The 20760-nt window shown below is 45.9% G+C and overlaps 1 protein-coding gene across 2 annotated transcripts in view; it reads right to left on the reverse strand.

Annotated features, from left to right (window-relative positions):
• HPF1 (histone PARylation factor 1) overlaps positions 1-20760 on the reverse strand; it is a 110182-nt gene that overhangs the window by 14955 nt on the left and 74467 nt on the right. For both annotated transcript variants that reach the window (XM_078774503.1, XM_078774440.1), the window contains 2 exons: positions 13041-13139; positions 8146-8293 (listed from right to left, as the gene is read on the reverse strand). In XM_078774503.1, coding sequence (XP_078630629.1) covers positions 8146-8293; positions 13041-13139 — 247 coding nt within the window. The remainder of the gene's footprint in view (positions 1-8145; positions 8294-13040; positions 13140-20760) is intronic.

Raw genomic sequence — 20760 nt, forward strand, 5'->3', positions numbered from 1 at the left:
TGGCCACAAGTGGATATAAAAAACTAGATATCAAAACAAAGAAACTCCTCACTATTCACAAAATGTTCAACAAAAATCGGTGCATCCCAATAATGTACCTGCCGAGAAAAGAAGCGACGACAACTGTAGGATTGATAAAGTAAATTAAAAGCTCAACAGACTTCTGAATGCAATTTGTAAAGAAACAAGCAACACAACAACAACAACAACAACAACATGCATTTTAAGGCCACTTTCCCTGCTAGAGCGGGGGTTAGCCTTGCGGTCCCCATGACAATCTTCTCCATTTTGCCCTATTTTCTGCATCTCTCCTTGTTAACCCCCTTGCCCGCATTTCTTCTTCCACCATCTTTAGCCAAGTCTTTCTCGGTCTTCCCCGTCCTCTACTTCCTTCTACATCAATTTCCATCACTCTTCTCAACCAGTCACTTTCATCCTTCCTCAACACATGACCAAACCATCTCAGCCTGTTCCTCTTCACAGCATCAATCACAGGCAATATTCCCATCATCTTTCGCAATTCATCATTTGTCTTCCTCTCTCTCAACGATACTCCGCACATCCATCGAACCATTCGCATTTCCACCCTTTCCAGCCTTCGTTGCTGCTCTACGTTCATTACCCATGTCTCGCTCCCATAAATCATAACACTTCTCACACATGCAGCATACACCTTTCCCTTCAGCTTCAGCGACACTCTCCTCCTCATCAGCACGCCACTCAGTTCCCGAAACTTCTTCCATGCACATCTCACTCGAGCAACCGTTGCCGAGTCTGATCCACCTTCTCCATTCAGCATGTCTCCGAGGTAGCAAAATGTTTTCACACCTTCCAGCTTCACGCCGTCTCCAAGATCCAACTCAACATTTCCTCCATCTGCAGCTCCCTCTGTGCACACCTTACATTTGAATGTAGCTGCCACACTGGTAAATGACCCTCTCAGACCACGACATTTTTGATGAACCCACTCAGCGCACATTGTACATTGAATGGAGTTCACTCCGACACCCTTCCTGCACACAGCACACGGCCACTTCCCAGTTCTTTCCACCTCACCACATGCTTTACCACTTGCCATCACCTTCGTCTTTCCGATATTCACCTTCAGACCTTTTGTCTCCATACATTCCTTCCACTTGTTCATCTTTTCCTTCAGTCCATCCATACTTTCCGCAATCAACACCAGATCATCTGCATACAACAACTCCCACGGTAAACCCTCCTTTACGTTCTGAGCCAGCACCTCCATCACAGCTACAAATAGTAGTGGACTTAGTACCGACCCCTGATGCACTCCCACCTTCACCTCAAACTCACCACTGTTCCCGTCCTTCGTCCTTACAGCTGTGCGCGCTCTTTTGTACATTGCCATCACTACTCTGATCAACCATTCCTCCACTCCTAACTTCCTCAATGCCCATGTCAATACTTTGCGTGGAACCCTATCGAATGCTTTCTCCAGATCAACAAACCCAAAAAACAACTTCTTCCTCTTCTCCATGTACTTCTCCTGCAACTGCCTCACAATGAAAAGCGCATCTGTCGTTCCTCTTCCTGGCATAAATCCAAACTGCATTTCGTCGATCTTCACTTTCTTCCTTATCCTCCTCTCCAACACCCTTTCCAATACCTTCATTCCATGCTCCAATAACTTTATCGCTCGGTACGAGCCACACTCCAGAGGGTCACCTTTCCCCTTGTATAGAGGGACGAGGGTACTCAGTTCCCAATCCACTGGAATGCGGCCTTCTTTCACCACCAGATTACAGATCTCTGTCATTCTCTTCACACCCCAACTTCCTGCTGCCTTCAACATATCTCCCACAACTCCCGTCGGCCCTCCCGCTTTTCCACTCTTCATTGCTGTTATCGCTTCCTCAACTTCCTTCTCAGTTATCTTCTCTGCCGGTCCTAAAACTGGGTTACTCTCTATGTTGCCATCCCATTCATTCTCTGTATTCAACAGCATTTCCATATATCTTTTCCATCTTCCTTTAATTCCATCTGGGTCGACAACGATTTGTCCCACTTCATCCTTCAAGCAACTCACCCCCATCACGTCACACCTCTCTTTCGCTATGTGCTTTGCAATCCTGAATACTGCTTTCTGACCCTCTTCTGAATCCAAGCGTTCTCCGAACATTTTCCTACACGCCTCCTGCGCCTTTGCTACCTCTTTCTTTGCAGCCTTCCTGGCTGCCAGAAAAGCAACACAACAAAAACAACACAACAACAAAGCAACACAAAGAAACAAGCAACACAACAAGCCAGAAAAGGTATTTCTCACTCACCTTGCAAAAAAAACTTCCAAAAACAGGTGTGATTAGAAGATGCCATGCACCAAACCGAAACAGCAACAAATGCTGCCCCAACGATTGCAAAAAAAGACGAAATAAAATTACAAGATGAAATACCAGCAGAAATATTGTGACAACTGGGAGAATGACAAAAGAGTAGGAAAATATAAAAAACGAATTGGACAAAGTGGGGATAGACCAAGAAGGAACACTGCTCAGAAGAGGTCAGCTCAACTGGGACGGAGAACAAATCATAATAAATACCCAAGTTCAAGGACACTACACGAATGGGTTTAAAAAGATGGTGGGACTGAGTCAATCGGACAAGTGTAGATTGTGCAAGGTCGAAACAGAAAGCACGAGTCATCTCTTATCGGGATGTAAAAAACTCATGTCATAGCAGCTGTACACCCAAAGGCACAACAAGGTATGTAGAGTTATCCACTGGTACATCTGCAGAAATTTCAATATCCGAGTTCCACAAAACTCATGGAAACAATCATTGAAAGCAAGGACATAATGCTCACGTACGACCTGATGATTCCATCGAGCGGGAACATAGAAAACAAAGCATTGCGTTCGGACATTGTACTCAGGAACAAAAAGGAAAAGACAGCATTGCTGATTGAGATATCCGTACCCAGCGATTTTGCCCGAAACAACGCAGAAAGCAAGAAAATGACCAAATACCAGGACCTCAAAAATGAGGTCAAGAGATCTTGGAAGTTGAAAAGCATCGAAATTGTACTCGTGATAATTGGAGCAACAGGAATGATGAAGAAGAAGCTCAATGAATGAATGAATGAATGATCGTTTTAAGGCCATTTTCCCCGCTAGAGCGGGGGTTAGCCTTGCAGGCCCCATGACAATCATGGTTCCCTGTTTGAGGCAATGTTTTTATGGCCGGATGCCCTTCCTGACGCCAACCCTTGGTCGCCTCTTACGATGCGCAGGGATACGGTGCACCTATTCGGTGTATAAGAAGTACGGTACCTCGGGAATATTACCACAAATGAACTACAACTGGAGGGAATCCTGGGTTCAGTGACGATCCTGATTAGAGAACTTGGAACAAAACTCTGAAAAAGTTGAACAGCTTGGTCCATGAACCGTGATCCCTTACCGAAGAGGAGGTGGATACTTTGGGTCCTGGGAGGACTCCGTTCCACCTCCTGAAACCCGTAAATGGATATAACAACCAACGACACACACACACAAATACATACATACATGTATACTGTTGCGGTTTTGAGAAAAAACATTAAAAAGTAATGGCAACCACCATACAGGTCCCTTAGAATAGTTATTTCATAGCAGACCATTATCTTAGTCCCTTCCCCTTATTTCAGGTTATTATGTCATGCGTTGGAGAATGGTCCTCCACTTATACGGATAAGCTACCAGGCATTGCACCGGGCTCCAAGGCACAACGTGGTGTCCAGGTTCAGAAACCCACCAATCAGGGTGAAAGGGGCGGAGTTACGGGCTCCACCAATCGGAAGCCAGGAGACCTCCAAGATTTCCCTCTCCCCCTTGGAGGGTGAACAAAGGGATTTTAAAAGAGATTTATTCTCTCTCTTGGGTGTGGCTGGCATCGCAGGTGGTCACGGTTTTTGCATGCTCTTGGTCCAGGCTCTTGGTCACAGGTGGTCGCAGCTGTGCTGGCTCTTGGATATTGTGGACACTTTGCTCTCTGCCCGGTCTCTCTCACCCCACTGAGCCTCTACATCGGCATCGTTACCCTCTGGGCCTGTCTTTGTCGGCTCCGGGCCTGTCTGACTCTGCCTGGATTGATGGCCTAGCACGTGTGCTCCTCTCATGGCCTGGGTCACTCTGTCGTGCTGACGATCAACCTCGCTCTGCTGGTCCGTGTTGGGATCATTGTTACCTACTCGTGCTTCTCGTTGGCAACGGCGGGACATTTGGTGCCTCGAGGAGAGGAATTTGGGAGCACGTAGCCTTTGTGCTGGCAGATTCCTTTGTTGTTCGTTACCCTCCCCTTAGGCTATGAGCCAAGGGGGTTGGTCGGTACCATACAGATGAAGTAAGGCTCATTGTGATTTTTAGCAAGATATATGTCCCTAGATATGAAAAAAAAGTGATAGCAGTGTATAACTCTCGGCCATCTCTGTGTTATCACCCGAAATATTATTATACGCCTGCTTCGCTTCGCCAAAAAATGTGATATTTGCTAAAATTGGAATAAATATATGTTTTTAAGGACCACAGAGTGCCAATAATTTGCATACTGGATGCCAACTAATATAGTAATAGAAAATAGAACATTTGTGGGGGTTATTTATCAAAATATTGATATAATGACAAAAAATATGTTAAATTTAGTGAAAAAGTGGTCGAAATCGCTTCGAGTTCAGAATTCACATTGTACATTTTTGTCAATATTTCAAAAATGAAAACTCCCAGAGTAACATTTGACCCCTCAAAATCTTCGCAAGGAACCACTGCATTGGAATATATCATTACTTTGTAATATGGTGGTTGTTTGGGGCACATATTTTGGCAAAGTTCAAAATATGTTCAACCATACCACCTAATTTTGATATTTTGGAACGAAACATAGCTTTTGAACATTTCAGGTTTATTCGTCTACTACTGTTTCACTAAATTTAACATATTTTTTGTCATTATATCAAAAATTTGACAAATAACCCCCACAAAATGTTCTATATTTCTATTACTATATTAGTTGGCATCCAGTATGCAAATTATTGGCACTCTGTGGTCCTTAAAAACATATTTATTCCAATTTTAGCAAATATCACATTTTTTGGCGAAGCGAAGCGGGCGTATAATAATATTTCGGGTGATAACACAGAGATGGCCGAGAGTTATACACTGCTATCACTTTTTTTTCATATCTAGGGACATATATCTTGCTAAAAATCACAATGAGCCTTACTCCATCTGTATGGTACCGACCGGTCAATTTGGGGGGTCTGGCTCATAGCCTACTTCCCCGTGAAAGTGTGCTGGGCACCCATGTGATGTATATCCGTAGTAATTGTAATAAGGCATAGAATAAGCTAAGTTTCTGCTTTTCGTCACTTTTTCTTTGGTGTTGAAATAATCACATTGTCAATATCTGCAATAAATCAAATTGTAAAAACGTTTTTTCTTTCTCTCTGTCCGTGAATGTCTTTTTCTTCATTGATCCGCCATTGTCCGTAACCCAGTTTAACATCGACAGTAACAGCTTTAGCATCCCTCTGGCGGTGACCAACGGTTTTTGCTCGGCCATGTTAATTTCCATCAAGGAACAAAGGAAACCGCCAGAGGGTACGTACGGTACGTTCTCTGATTGGCGTTCGTAGATGCTGATTTGCAACCTGCTAAGTACGAAATTATTCGTGCTCAGCAGCTGCAAGTCTGGTAAGTTAGGGAGGGAACAGAGGTTAACACCCTTGTAGTAGACCTGAACCCCGGACCATAAAACATTCGGTGTCTTGGAGCGGGATTCCTCCGAGCACCGTAACAAATTGGTGCCGGCAGCGAGATTCCGCTCCGGATACCGGAACAATACATATACACACTTCCTTTTATCATGATAGATTATTATACATACTTGTACCAAGTTTGATTTAAATCCCTTCAGGTGTTCTCACACTTTTACTTTCGTATCACACTCTTACCTGACATGACCTCTGACCTTTAATGCCAAAATCGAATCAGTTTGTCTTTGTATCATCATATGTACTTATACCAAGTTTGGTCAACATCCTATCAATGGTTCACAAGTTAGCGCAGTCACAGAATTTCTACCAAACGGGACCTTTGATCTCTTGACCCCATAATCTAATCTCTTTATCTTCACATCATCAAACAGACTTGGACAAAGTTTGACTTAGTTCCTGCCAGGCGTTGTTCAGTTGTCGCGGCTACGAAAACCTACGAGAGACTTTGACCTTTTACCCAAAATCGAATCACCTCATGGTTACATCATAGTACATAGTTGGTGTAATTTTGATTTAAATCCCTTCAGCCATTGTCAACGTATCGGGGTAACGAAAACCCATCATGGTCCGATGGACAGACAGAAACCCAAAAACCCATCACGGTCCGATGGACGGACAGAAACCCGAAAACCCATCATGGTCCAATGGACGGACAGAAACCCAAAAACCCATCACGGTCCGATGGACGGACAGAAACCCGAAAACCCATCATGGTCCGATGGACGGACAGAAAACCGAAAACACATCACGATCGGATGGACGTACAAAAACCCGAAAACACATCACGGTCCGATGGACGGACAACAACAACAACAACAACAACAACAGGCATTTTAAGGCCATTTTCCCTGCAAGAGTGGGGGTTAACCTTGCAGTTCCCATGACGATCTTCTCCATTTTGCCCTATTTTCTGCATCTCCCCTTGTTAACCCCCTTGCCCGCATTTCTTCTTCGACCATCTTTACCCAAGTCTTTCTCGGTCTTCCCCGTCCTCTACTTCCTTCTACATTCATTTCCATCACTCTTCTCAACCAGTCACTTTCATCCTTCCTCAACACATGACCAAACCATCTCAAACTGTTTCTCTTCACAGCATCCATCACAGGCTCTATTCCCATCATCTTTCACAATTCATCATTTGTCTTCCTCTCTCTCAACGATACTCCACACATCCACCGAACCATTCGCATTTCTACCCTTTCCAGCCTTCGTTGCTGCTCTACGTTCATTACCCATGTCTCGCTCCCATAAATCATAACACTTCTCACACATGCAGCATACACCTTTCCCTTCAGCTTCAACGACACTCCCCTCATCATCAGCATGCTACTCAGTTCCCGAAACTTCTTCCATGCACATCTCACTCCAGCAACCGTTGCCGAGTCTGATCCACCTTCTCCATTCAGCATGTCTCCTAGGTAACAAAATGTTTTCACACCTTCCAGCTTCACGCCGTCTCCAAGATCCAACTCAACATTTCCTCCATCTGCAGCTCCCTCTGTGCACACCTTGCATTTGAATGTAGCTGTCACACTGGTTAATGACCCTCTCAGACCACTACATTTTTGATGAACCCACTCAGCGCACATTGTACATTGAATCGAATTCACTCCGACACCCTTCCTGCACACAGCACACGGCCACTTCCCAGTTCTTTCCACCTCACCACATGCTTTACCACTTGCCATCACCTTCGCTTTTCCGATATTCACCTACAGACCTTTTGTCTCCATACATTCCTTCCACTTGGTCATCTTCTCCTTCAGTCCATCCATACTTTCTGCAATCAACACCAGATCATCTGCATACAACAACTCCCATGGTAAACCCTCCTTTACATTCCGAGCCAGCACCTCCACCACAGCTACAAATAGTAGTGGACTTAGTTCCGACCCCTGATGCACTCCCACCTTCACCTCAAACTCACCACTGTTCCCGTCCTTCGTCCTTACAGCTGTGCGCGCTCTCTCGTACATTGCCATCACTACTCTGATCAACGATTCCTCCACTCCTAACTTCCTCAATGCCCATGTCACCGATGGACGGACAGAAACCCGAAAACCCATCACGGTCCGAAGGACGGACAAACCCGAAAACCCATCACGGTCCGATGGACAGACAGAAACCCGAAAACACATCACGGTCGGATGGACGGACAAAAACTCGAAAACACATCACGGTCGGATGGACGGACAAAAACCCGAAAACACATCACGGTCTGATTGACGGACAGAAACCCGAAAACCCATCACGGTCAGATGGACAGAAAACACAACGCATCTGGCAGAGGCATAAAAACACCATTAAATTACAGGTTACCGGTGATCAATGTCACAAAAACCAGTCAGTTCAATTGAAAACAACAACAGACGCACCTTTCTGTCTCGAGCCTTGAAGCTCTTTGATTTCTGATCTGTCGAATAACCAAGCTCAGCTGCAATTAGTGATAACTTCCGCTCCAGATCCTCAGCCATTTTCTTATCCTTTATACGTCCTTCACGCTTCTGCCGAAGCAACAACAACCTGGAAGAGAAATCCACGTCGCATAAACACAACAAATAAAATGATTTACATCCTGGTGTTTGCTACACAAGGAGAGAACGCCTGTCATGTGTTCATGTTTGCTACACAAGGAGAGAAGGCCTGTCATGCGTTCATGTTTGCTACACAGGAGAGAAGGCCTGTCATACGTTCATGTTTGCTACACAAGGAGAGAAGGCCTGTCATGCGTTCGTGTTTGCTACACAAGGAGAGAAGGCCTGTCATGCGTTCATGTTTGCTACACAAGGAGAGAAGGCGTGTCATACATCCATGTTTGCTGCACAAGGAGAGAAGGCCTGTCATGCGTTCATGTTTGCTACACAAGGAGAGAAGGCCTGTCATGCGTTCATGTTTGTTACACAATGAGAGAAGGACTGTCATATGTTCATGTTTGCTACACAAGGAGAGAAGGCCTGTCATGCGTTCATGTTTGCTACACAAGGAGAGAAGGCCTGTCATGCGTTCATGTTTTCTACACAAGGAGAGAAGGCCTGTCATATGTTCATGTTTGCTACACAAGGAGAGAAGGCCTGTCATATGTTCATGTTTGCTGCACAAGGAGAGAAGGCCTGTCATATGTTCATGTTTGCTACACAAGGAGAGAACGCCTGTCATATGTTCATGTTTGCTGCACAAGGAGAGAAGGCCTGTCATGCGTTCATGTTTGTTACACAAGGAGAGAAGGCCTGTCATATGTTCATGTTTGCTGCACAAGGAGAGAAGGCCTGTCATGCGTTCATGTTTTCTACACAAGGAGAGAAGGCCTGTCATACGTTCATGTTTGCTACACAAGGAGAGAAGGCCTGTCATACGTTCATGTTTGCTACACAAGGAGAGAAGGCCTGTCATATGTTCATGTTTGCTACACAAGGAGAGAAGGCCTGTCATATGTTCATGTTTGCTGCACAAGGAGAGAAGGCCTGTCATACGTTCATGTTTGCTACACAAGGAGAGAAGGCCTGTCATACGTTCATGTTTTCTACACAAGGAGAGAAGGCCTGTCATGCGTTCATGTTTTCTACACAAGGAGAGAAGGCCTGTCATGCGTTCATGTTTGCTACACAAGGAGAGAAGGCCTGTCATGCGTTCATGTTTTCTACACAAGGAGAGAAGGCCTGTCATACATTCATGTTTGCTACACAAGGAGAGGACTGTCATATGTTCATGTTTGCTACACAAGGAGAGAAGGCCTGTCATGCGTTCATGTTTGCTACACAAGGAGAGAAGGCCTGTCATGCGTTCATGTTTGCTCCACAAGGAGAGAAGGCCTGTCATACGTTCATGTTTGCTACACAAGGAGAGAAGGCCTGTCATACGTTCATGTTTGCTACACAAGGAGAGAAGGCCTGTCATATGTTCATGTTTGCTACACAAGGAGAGAAGGCCTGTCATACGTTCATGTTTGCTACACAAGGAGAGAAGGCCTGTCATACGTTCATGTTTGCTACACAAGGAGAGAAGGCCTGTCATGCGTTCATGTTTGCTACACAAGGAGAGAAGGCCCGTCATACGTCCATGTTTGCTACACAAGGAGAGAAGGCCTGTCATGCATTCATGTTTGCTACACAAGGAGAGAAGGCCTGTCATGCGTTCATGTTTGTTACACAAGGAGAGAAGGACTGTCATATGTTAATGTTTGCTACACAAGGAGAGAAGGTCATGCGTTCATGTTTGCTACACAAGGAGAGAAGGCCTGTCATGCGTTCATGTTTGCTACACAAGGAGAGAAGGCCTGTCATATGTTCATGTTTGCTACACAAGGAGAGAACGCCTGTCATATGTTCATGTTTGCTACACAAGGAGAGAAGGCCTGTCATGCGTTCATGTTTGTTACACAAGGAGAGAAGGCCTGTCATACGTTCATAAGGCAGTAGGTATTTGTTTTCAGGATCCAGTAAAGGGAGTGAAGCGACCAAATGAACAAGTGAAATCCGTTGTTTGGGATTCAAGGCAGTGGGGAGAGTGTGCAACGGATGGGTGCGCGATGTGGGGGGAGGATGGAGTGTTCCATGGTGGGGGAGGGGAAAATGTGCGATGGAGGGGGAGGGGAAATGTGCGATGGAGGGGGAGGGGAAATGTGTGATGGAGGGGGAGGGGAAATGTGTGATGGAGGGGGGGGGGGGAATGTGCGATGGAGGGGGAGGGGAAATGTGTGATGGAGGGGGAGGGGAAATGTGTGATGGAGGGGGAGGGGAAAATGTGCGATGGAGGAGGAGGGGAAAATGTGCGATGGAGGGGGAGGGGAAATGTGTGATGGAGGGGGAGAGGAAATGTGTGATGGAGGGGGAGGGAAAATGTGTGATGGAGGAGGAGGGGAAATGTGCGATGGAGGGGGAGGGGAAAATGTGCGATGGAGGGGGAGGGAAAATGTGCGATGGAGGGGGAGGGGAAAATGCATGATGGAGGGGGAGGGAAAATGTGTGATGGAGGAAGAGGGAAAATGTGTGATGGAGGAGGAGGGGAAAATGTGCGATGGAGGGGGAGGGGAAAATGTGAGATGGAAGGGGAGGGGAAAATGTGTGATGGAGGGGGAGGGAAAATGTGTGATGGAGGGGGAGGGGAAAATGTGTGATGGAGGAGGATGGGGAAAATGTGTGATGGAGTGCGAGGGGAAAATGTGCGATGGAGGAGGGGAAAATGTGTGATGGAGGGGGAGGGGAAAATGTGTGATGGAGGGGGAGGGGAAAATGTGTGATGGAGGGGGAGGGGAAATGTGTGATGGGGGGGAGGGGAAATGTGTGATGGAGGGGGAGGGGGAAATGTGTGATGGAGGGGGAAGGGAAATGTGTGATGGAGGGGGAGGGGGAAATGTGTGATGGAGGAGGAGGGGGAAATGTGTGATGGAGGGGGAGGGGAAAATGTGTGATGGAGGGGAAGGGGAAAATGTGTGATGGAGGGGGAAGGGAAATGTGTGATGGAGGGGGAGGGGGAAATGTGTGATGGAGGAGGATGGGAAAATGTGTGATGGAGGAGGAGGGGGAAATGTGTGATGTGTGAAAATGTGTGATCACCAACACTGCCAATGGAGGGGGAGGGAAATGTGTGATGAAGGAGGAGGGGAAATGTGCGATGGGGTGTTCTGCAGTACACTTAGCTCTTGGGTGACAAGATATACAAAAACAAAACAATTATAAAAGCAGAAATGTCTTGTGTTCCATGTTTGTTATCTGCCATTGATGATTTTCGAGGATGGTATGTCAAGGTCCATCAGTTCACTCTGGAATTTGGTATTCTGGTCTCGCTCGGTATTGTTAGTGTCCATTTTCCTCCAATGTTGTTATTCCAGAAGTGACAGCAGCACAACACCGGCTTCCATTGAGAGCCAAGTATTCCCCAGGTTATGGGGTTTTCTCCTCATCCTTCAAACCTCGTCTTTGTTGTTGTTTCTAATTTGTTCTTCTGCCCTCGTTTTCTCTTCCACTTCTGTGATCCAGCTTGTTTACCTGCGGTGGTGTCTAGGTCTCCCCTCCTACTCTCATTGGTGCCCATGTTCTTTCCCTCCAAATCCCCCTCCATCTCGTCTCTCTATCCTCTCTATTTGCTCTTTTCACTATTCTGTTTTTCGTTATGTCCTGGCCCATTCTGTGTTCTAGCTCCAATAATAGCCTCGAGATTATCGACTAAAATATGAAATGGTACTGGTGGCCTACAAATACAAGAAGACCTGCTATCACATTAGATTTTGCCATAGACATTTCAACTTTCTCGAATTTTGTGTATTTTTATTGATTAAGAAACTTCTATGAAACTCAACTGTTTGATTGACTTCATCTTACCAGCATTTACAACCACCATTGTTATTGACAAAACAAAACACACAAACATAGAACCAATTTTTGCTCCTCAGTCTGAGGGACAACATATATCCAAAAAGCAGATGCTTAATAGAATAGAATGCAAGCGGCACATTCAAGACTCTTTATTGTAATTTACAGACCCCCTGCGACCCACCGATAGGCAGACAGCTGCATCACTCTTTGCTGATCTGGAAATAATTTGATGCAAGTACGACAAATGGAACGTGTCCTTCATCCTTGAAAATATCTGTCTCATACTGTCATTCCGGAATGGTCGTCAGAAGAATCCACCTACCCATTTCTACGGTGAGCCACGAGAAGAGCCTCTTAAACATCGATGGCCTCACCATCAGCCATGACTTCTCTTCGGCTGACCAAGTTAAACAATGGGCACCTCCATCGTTCCAAGTCATTACTTCTGAAAAACAAAAACCTACTGAGCCCACAATGCCTTTGTCTGTAGTGCAATAGAGTACTGCTCTCCCCTATGGGCCAGGGCCCCAGCATCACATCTGTCTCGCCTAGGTTCGGTGAAATCTTGTGCTCTCAACACCATTGCAATCTCCCATGACGAGACTGAAGCACAATGTTTGCTGCTCTCACATCACAGACTAGATATAGGCATCCCTGTAATCATTTGGAGCTTAACAAATGCAGGTAAAAGTTCGAACGAAAAGCAAAATCAACAAAAATGGATGAACTTCATATAGTTCATCGAATTATTTTTCCAAATAAAATGTAAAATATTGTTTTTTTCGTTTTTTTTGAACTCATCCAAAGCAGCCAGTTGTTCCATGCTCATCAAATGTACATAAACCGCTGTTGTTTATGGTGAACATTTGTTGAAAAATAAAATAAGGGAAAGAGTCTGATGAACAAATGAAATAAAGAAATTGTTATGACGCATTCATGTTGCAAGTGAAGAGGTTTACCTTACAGCACAGAACAAGTTATCACCGAGGACAGAAATGGAGCACCCGGATTGAGCCTCGCTCAAGCCGACAAGAACAGGAAGTTCATTTGGTGTGTCCCTGCATGCACGCACACACACACAGTACCAATGATAATGGGAGCAACGGGAATGATGAAGAACCTCACTATGATTTTGAAAATCATCCCCAGGAATATTAAACAGGGAAAAAAAAAAAAAAAAAAAAAAATTATATATATGTATACGTATATACAGTATATATATATATACAGTGGAACCTTGACTTACGAGTTTAATTCGTTCCGTGACCGAGCTCGTAACTCAAATTGCTCGTATCTCAAATCAAATTTCCCCATTGAAATGCATTGAAATGCTATTAATCCGTTCCAGCCCGCCAAAAACCACACCAATTTTTAAAAAAATATACAGTACATATAAAAATATCTCGCGCTTTATATTTCACCTGTATGCAGCATACACGTTGGCAGGATGGCCTGGACTGGAGGTACGCACACTTGACTCTAAAGTCTAAACTGTCCAGCCTGGGTTTGAATCCCGACCCAGCTATAACCTGTCATGGGTGAATCACAGGCAGGGTGATTCATAAATGTGTGTACCGCTAAACTGGGCGCCCCGTTTGCGTCCCATTAGTTGTTGGATGTTAAGGATCTCACCGTGTTTTCCACAAAGAGAAGGCGAGCTATCGCCGGCACTCTGAACAAGTTGTGGCCTGGCATGGCATGAACATGAAAACATGAACATGAACATGAAATGTTCGACATGAACATGAAATTTTCCGAAATAACCAAAATGCGAAAACAAAAACGCAGCGCTATACGACAGAGATACGTACTGTACTTGAACGGCAAGATAACCACGTGACCAGAACCTACCTGGCGGCGTAAACTCGAAATAACCAAAATGCGAAAACAAAAACGCAGCGCTATACGACAGAGATACGTACTGTACTTGAACGGCAAGATAACCACGTGACCAGAACCTACCTGGCGGCGTAAACTCGAAATAACCAAAATGCGAAAACAAAAACGCAGCGCTATACGACAGAGATACGTACTGTACTTGAACGGCAAGATAACCACGTGACCAGAACCTACCTGGCGGCGTAAACTCGAAATAACCAAAATGCGAAAACAAAAACGCAGCGCTATACGACAGAGATACGTACTGTACTTGAATGGCAAGATAACCACGTGACCGGGTGGCGAAAGCTCGTAACTCGGATCTCGGCTCGCATCTCAAAGCAATAAACCGCCCGAGCGACGGCTCGTATCTCGAAAAACTCGTAAGTTGGGGCACTCGTAAGTCAAGGTTCCACTGTATATATATATATATATATATAATAATAATAATGCATTTATTTTATATAGCGCTTTTCAGGGAGCCCAAAGACGCTTTGACAGAGTGCAAAACATAATGCATAGCAAAACAAAAACAATTGCAAAAAACAAGAATCAATAGGGAAATATTCAAAGCAAAAAGGAGGGAGAAGGAGAAGAGATAGTCAGGGGTTAAATGCTGTGGGTTAAATGTTGAATGCAGTGTTGAACAGGTAGGTCTTGAGTGATGTTTTGAATGTGGTGAGTGAGGAGGAGTCTCTGATGGTGTGAGGTAGTGAGTTCCAGAGGGTGGGAGCAGCGATGGAGAAGGCCCTGTCCCCCCAGGATCTGAATTTGGTCCGGATAGGGGGGGGGGGGGGGGTCAGGAGGTTGGTACCAGCAGAGCGGAGGTTGCGGTTGGGAGTGTGTCTGGAGAGGAAGTCAGCCAGGTAGGATGGGGCCAGGTTATGGAGGGCTTTGTAGGTCAAGAGGAGGATTTTGTACTGGATTCTCTGGGAGATGGGGAGCCAGTGAAGCTTGTAAAGGACGGGGGATCACCCCGTCGGGGGATCCGCGAATGGGTGAGTAGACGGGCAGCGGAGTTCTGAATGTATTGGAGTTTATTGGTGATTGTTGAGGGTGAACCATAGAGGAGGCTATTGCAGTAGTCCAGATGGGAGGTGATGAAGGCGTGGATGAGGGTTTCTGCAGCCATGGAGGAGAGAGATGGACGGAGACGGGCGATGTTTTTCAGGTGAAAGAAGGCTGTCTTTGTGATCTGTTTAGTGTATTTGTCGAAGGAGAGGGTTTGGTCAAAGATGATGCCAAGATTCCGGATGTGAGGGGAGGTGGATACTGGGATACCGTCGATGTTGAGGGCAAAGTTATTGGTGGATTTTATGAGCGTTTTTGGGCCAATGATGATTATTTCAGATTTATCATAGTTAAGTTTGAGGAAGTTGATTTGAAGCCAGGATTTTATTTCAGTGATGCAGTTTGCCAGGATAGAGTGGGTGGCGGTGGAGATGGACTTGGTGGAGATGAAAAGCTGGATGTCATCGGCGAAGCAGTGGAATTGGAGACCATGACGGCGGATTAAGTGACCGAGGGGGGACAGGTAAAGGATGAAGAGGAGGGGGCCAATAACTGAACCTTGGGGGACACCTTGGGGGAGGGGAGCAGTGGGGGATTTGCAGTTATTGATTGAGATGAACTGGTGTCTGTCAGAGAGGTATGATTTAATCCAAGAGAGGGCAGTGCCAGTAACGTTAAAGGTGGTTTCAAGTCGGGTGAGGAGGATGGTGTGATCGATGGTGTCAAAGGCGGCGCTGAGGTCGAGGAGGATGAGAATGTTGAGGTTGCCAGCGTCAGAGGAGAGGAGAAGGTCGTTGGTGATTTTGAGGAGAGCAGTTTCAGTACTGTGGTTGGAGCGGAATCCGGATTGGAATGTTTCATACAGGTTATTGGCAGAGAGGTGATGTTTGAGTTGAGCGGCTACAGCGCGTTCCAAAACTTTCGACAGAAAGGGTAGGTCTGAAGGGTCTGAAGTTGTTTAGGGTGTCAGGGTTTAGTCCAGGTTTTTTCAGAATGGGGGTAACATCAGCAATTTTGAGGGATGGTGGGACGATGCCTGTAGACAGGGAGGAGTTTATTGTTGCAATGATAAGTGGAGAGAGAGCAGGAAGGGAGGCCTTGACAAAGCTGGAGGGGATGGGGTCAAGAGTGCAGGTGGCAGTTTTCATTCCTATGAGGAGTTCAGAGAGGTCAGTAGGGGAGATTGGAGAGAATTGAGACAGGGGATGGCAGGATAAGGGGGGGCAGGTGGTTTGAGGGGGAGCGGGTGCGGCGGTGGTCAAGCTGTTGTAGATGTTTTCAACTTTGCGTTGGAAGAATGAAAGGAAGGAGATGCAGTTGTCTACTCTGAATGACTGGGTGGTGGTGTTCAGGGGGCTGAGGAGTTTGTTTATTGTAGAGAAGAGTGCTTTTGGGTTTCCGGAGCCAGAGTGGATAATTTGAGAGTAGTAGGCGGAGCGGGCGTGGGAGAGGGCATCTTTGTAGTGTTGTATGTGGTCCTTGTAGGCTTGGGAGTGAATTGTGAGACCTGTTTTATTGCGGAGTCTTTCAAGTTGGCGAGCACGAGTTTTCATCAGGCGGAGTTCAGGGGTAAACCAGGGAGCAGAATGGGTGAAAGAAACTGTTTTGGTTTTTATAGGCGCAAGTTGGTCAAGGCAGGAGGAGAGAGTGTGGTTGTAGTAGTCAGTGAGATCAGAAGGGTTGTGGAGGTCAACGAAGGGAGAAGCGGACATTTTTTCAGAGAGGGTGGATGAGAATGAGGTAGGTGAAAGAGCGTTTAGCTTACGGAAGTTGATAGTGCGATAATGCCTTGGTGTTGGGACGGGGATGTTGATGGTTATAGTGATGGCTAAGTGGTCAGAGAGGGTGAGGTCGGAGCCAGAGAGATGGTGCAAAATTAATCCAGTAGCTTAGATATATATCAGGTTAGAGAGGAGGGAGATCAGACAGACAGGGAAATAGGTTTGAGTATATGGGGGGAAGGAGTAGGGAACAGTGACCAGGGATGGTAAGTTGAAGGCAGAAGTGCGGATGATTCAGGTGGTTGCGAATGTGTGGAGGAGGGAGTATGTAAGTATGTATGTATGTATGTACAGTGCCCTCCATAAGTATTAGAACAGTGAGGTCAAATTTCTTATTATTGCTATACACTCGAGAATTTTTGGATTTGAGATCAAAAGATGAATTTGAGGCAAGAGTACAGATGCTCAGCTTTTATTTCTTGGTATTTCTATTTGGTCTGGGTGATAATGAAAAAACCTATATCACGATAATGGACCTCATTATCACGATTATCACGATAATATAAATAATGAAATATATAATAAATAAATATAAATAATGTAAATAATATCGCGAAACATATATATATATAAATACTGTTACGGATTCGGGGGTCGGCTCTCCCCTTATCAAGGGGAGGGGGGGGGGGCGTTAATCCCCTTGTCCTTTAAGCTGGCCGTCCCGAGTCCTGGAGCTATTACGTCACTTCCGGTCAGCGCTGAATATGGCGGTAGGCCAAATTGTTCCGATTACCTAATTACCAGCGCCTTCCGGGAAGCGAGGAAATGAGCCCCGGCCGAGCCGCGGCGTTAATGGACACGCCGAGCGAAGCGAGCCGCGACTCAGGCCGTTAAGAAAGACTAACCCGATTATAGTGGTTCCGAAATCGTGCCACAGGTACTCAATCGAGAAAAGACTAAAGCGATCGGATAAGAGGAAACCAGAAGGTAGGAAGAACAAATATTGGTTTATTCCAAATATACAAGAAAAGAGGAAAGAAAAGGATGTACAAGAAGAAGAAGAAGGAGAAGGACACAGGGCAGGCTTAACTATACAGTCTTAACTTACAACCCCGGACAAACAGACACACTCACACGGAATGGTAGCTGGTAGGGGGGGGGGGAGGTCCAGGCAGATGTCCAGGCTCCTCGTCCGGTCCCGACTCGTGCCGTGGTGGTGATGGACAAAGGCAGCAGGCCGGCAGCGCACCGCGTGTCGTCGACCGCGAGCGGACGTTACATATATCGGGGGGACTGGGATGCGGCGTACATAATAAACGTATTTCGTGCCAAACGCTCTCTCTCTCCCGATCAATGTTCGTATCAAAAAGGGCAGTTCGTATCAAAGAGCAATCAGCGCCGCTCAATAACTCCTCGTGCAGTCCGTGCAAAAAGGAGCCCGCCGAATAAAGTCCCGTAATCACGATGGTCCCCTGCGCAGTCCGTGCAAAAAGGAGTCCCCCAGCGCAGTCCGTAAAAGGGCTTCGCGCGTGCGCTTATATAACGCGCTCAAAGAACAATCCGCGCGCTTGGAAACCATGCCCGCCAGCGAGCTCACCTCAGCCTTGGTTGGCTGGTAAGGGCTTACCGGCTCCGCCTTTGACGGCTCGTTGACAAGCCACACCTTGTTCCCGGCGCTCCGCCCCCTTCTTCCTCGAGCTTGACCGCGTGGTTAATGGCGTTTGTATGAGCAAACTTCAGCTCAACGCAGCGAACGCTGCTGGCAAGCAGAGGCGCGTAATAGAATTGGGAGAGAGGGGTTGGCAAAATGGCCAGAATGGATTGGGACCTATTCTTATTTAATTGATGCAACGCAGATTCAACTATTGGGAACACGGCCTTAACTAGACACATAATAAGGAAATAACTGAAATTCCTATGGTGACCTACGTGTTGCTGTGGCCTATCTATGGGTGCTACCTTTGACCTTTTAATGATGAGAATTATTTACAAGTATTTACACAAGTGGGAGTTCTAAAACCGCAACAATACACATATATATAAATACATATATATATACATATATATACACATACATACATATATATATATATATATATATATACATATACATACATATATATATATATATATATATATATATATATATATATATACATATATATATATATATATATATATATATATATATATATATATATATATGTATATATATATACATATATATATATACAGTATATATATACATATATATATATCCATATATATATATTGTTGCGGATATGAGGACTGTATTTTTTTTTGATTGTGTGCTTTATTATTATTATTATTGTTATTCTGCGCCTCCTGCCTCCGGAGCTGTGTAAAGGTCAAAGGGCGTCCCATAATTAGTCCACAAGCATACACGTCAGCCAATCATAGAATACCCCTGTTCGATAGTTATATCTTATTCTGTGTTTTAGGGTAAGGCTGTGTCTCCCATTAATAGAAGTACTCCATTGCACCAAGTGAAAGAGATAGATTCCCTTCATTCCCATTCCCAAAACCTCCATTCCCCCTTTTCGTCGATTGGAAACTACCTCCGCTCCAATTGCCGCCATTGACCACGAGGCAGGGTTGGGGAAGAAAGGCGGGTCCCCACCTCGTCATAGAGGGGAGGAGTGAGTCAGCCCCACTCAACCAACCACGAACAAGGGGTTGGACTTGGAGAGGGTGTGGAAAGAAAGATCGAGGAGGTTCGCGAAGGTTGAGGGGTGGGGCCTATATAACCCACGGCAGGGCGTTTCCCACCAGAGACAAGGGAGATGAGCTTTGACGACAGAGAGACGAGAAGAAGTCCAGGGTTGAACTGCAGCTCGAGCCACCGAAACTGCACTCACTGCAGCTCGAGCCACCGAAACTGCACTTGTTGCAGCTTGACCCACTGAAACTGCATTTGCTGCAGCTGGAGCCACCGAAACGGCAGCCACAGCAGCGTGAGGCCTGGACGGCAGTTTGGAGCAGGGCCGCGAAGGAGCGGCGGCTGCCCACGAGTCGATCAGCTGCAGAACTAGTTGGACCTCCCTATCCCGCCAGCCATCCACCAGCCACCCACCTGCCATCCCTAACATCATTCCCCGTGTAAGTGTGCTCGTAGTCTGTCTTTTGTCTTGTCCCTGGGTAGTAACCATAAGTCTGTATAAGCTAGTATTTTCACTGTGTCACCTGCGTCTCATGTGCTTGTAAATAAACGTGACCGCTGTCTTTTTGCTTATGTGTGTGAATAGTAAATAAATTTAGTAGTATTTCCAAACCTTTCTTTGCCTTCGTTTTCCTCTTTGCATTCGGTCGCTTTAGAGTTTTCCCGATTGAATAGCGGTGGCGCGATCCGGCCAAAGTTTGGGGCAAATCGGGTATTAGTCGGGGAATAACTGTTCGGTCGCGGTAATACCAACCGCTCGGTAAATAACATCTGTAACCGCGTCCGTAACAATTGGTTGTCAGGAGTTGGGATTCGAACCTGGGACTAAATTTATTTAGCCCAAATTTTGGACACCAATTGTGTTATTACCGTAACAATTGGTGTCGGGGAGTGAGATACGGACCCGAAGCGCGCTTAACGCGCTCAAAATTACAAGCTGCTGGAAATTTGTGTTGTTTTACAAAAACCTGAATTTTGAAATCGCGCCATGGCTGGTCAAGGCGATCGGATGCCGGTGGGTGAGCTAGAGGAGGGGTTAGGAGTAACCCAGGATCAGAGGGACGAAGTAGAGGAGAACATTGGCAATGTGGTTGAGGGGGTATCAGACGCACAAAATGGCGCTCTCGCGCACGTGGTTGAGGGGGCCACGGCCGCGGAACCAATGAGCGCGGCCCAAATACAAGCCTTCATGGCCCTATTCATGGTGGAAATGCAGAAAAAAAAACGACAGTATGGAACAATGGAAAACAGAATAAGGGCTAATAGTGAAAAAATGGAAGACAGAAGGAGGGCTGATAGTGAGAAAATGGAAACCAGAATGATGGGGGCCCTTATGGGACAAATGGGGAACCGGATGGATGCTCAGAGTGAGCAAATGAGGGCTCAGAG

Source organism: Myxine glutinosa, chromosome 1 (genome assembly GCF_964187855.1).
Source record: "Myxine glutinosa chromosome 1, kmMyxGlut1.1, whole genome shotgun sequence".
NCBI classification, from domain to species: Eukaryota; Metazoa; Chordata; class Myxini; order Myxiniformes; family Myxinidae; genus Myxine; species Myxine glutinosa.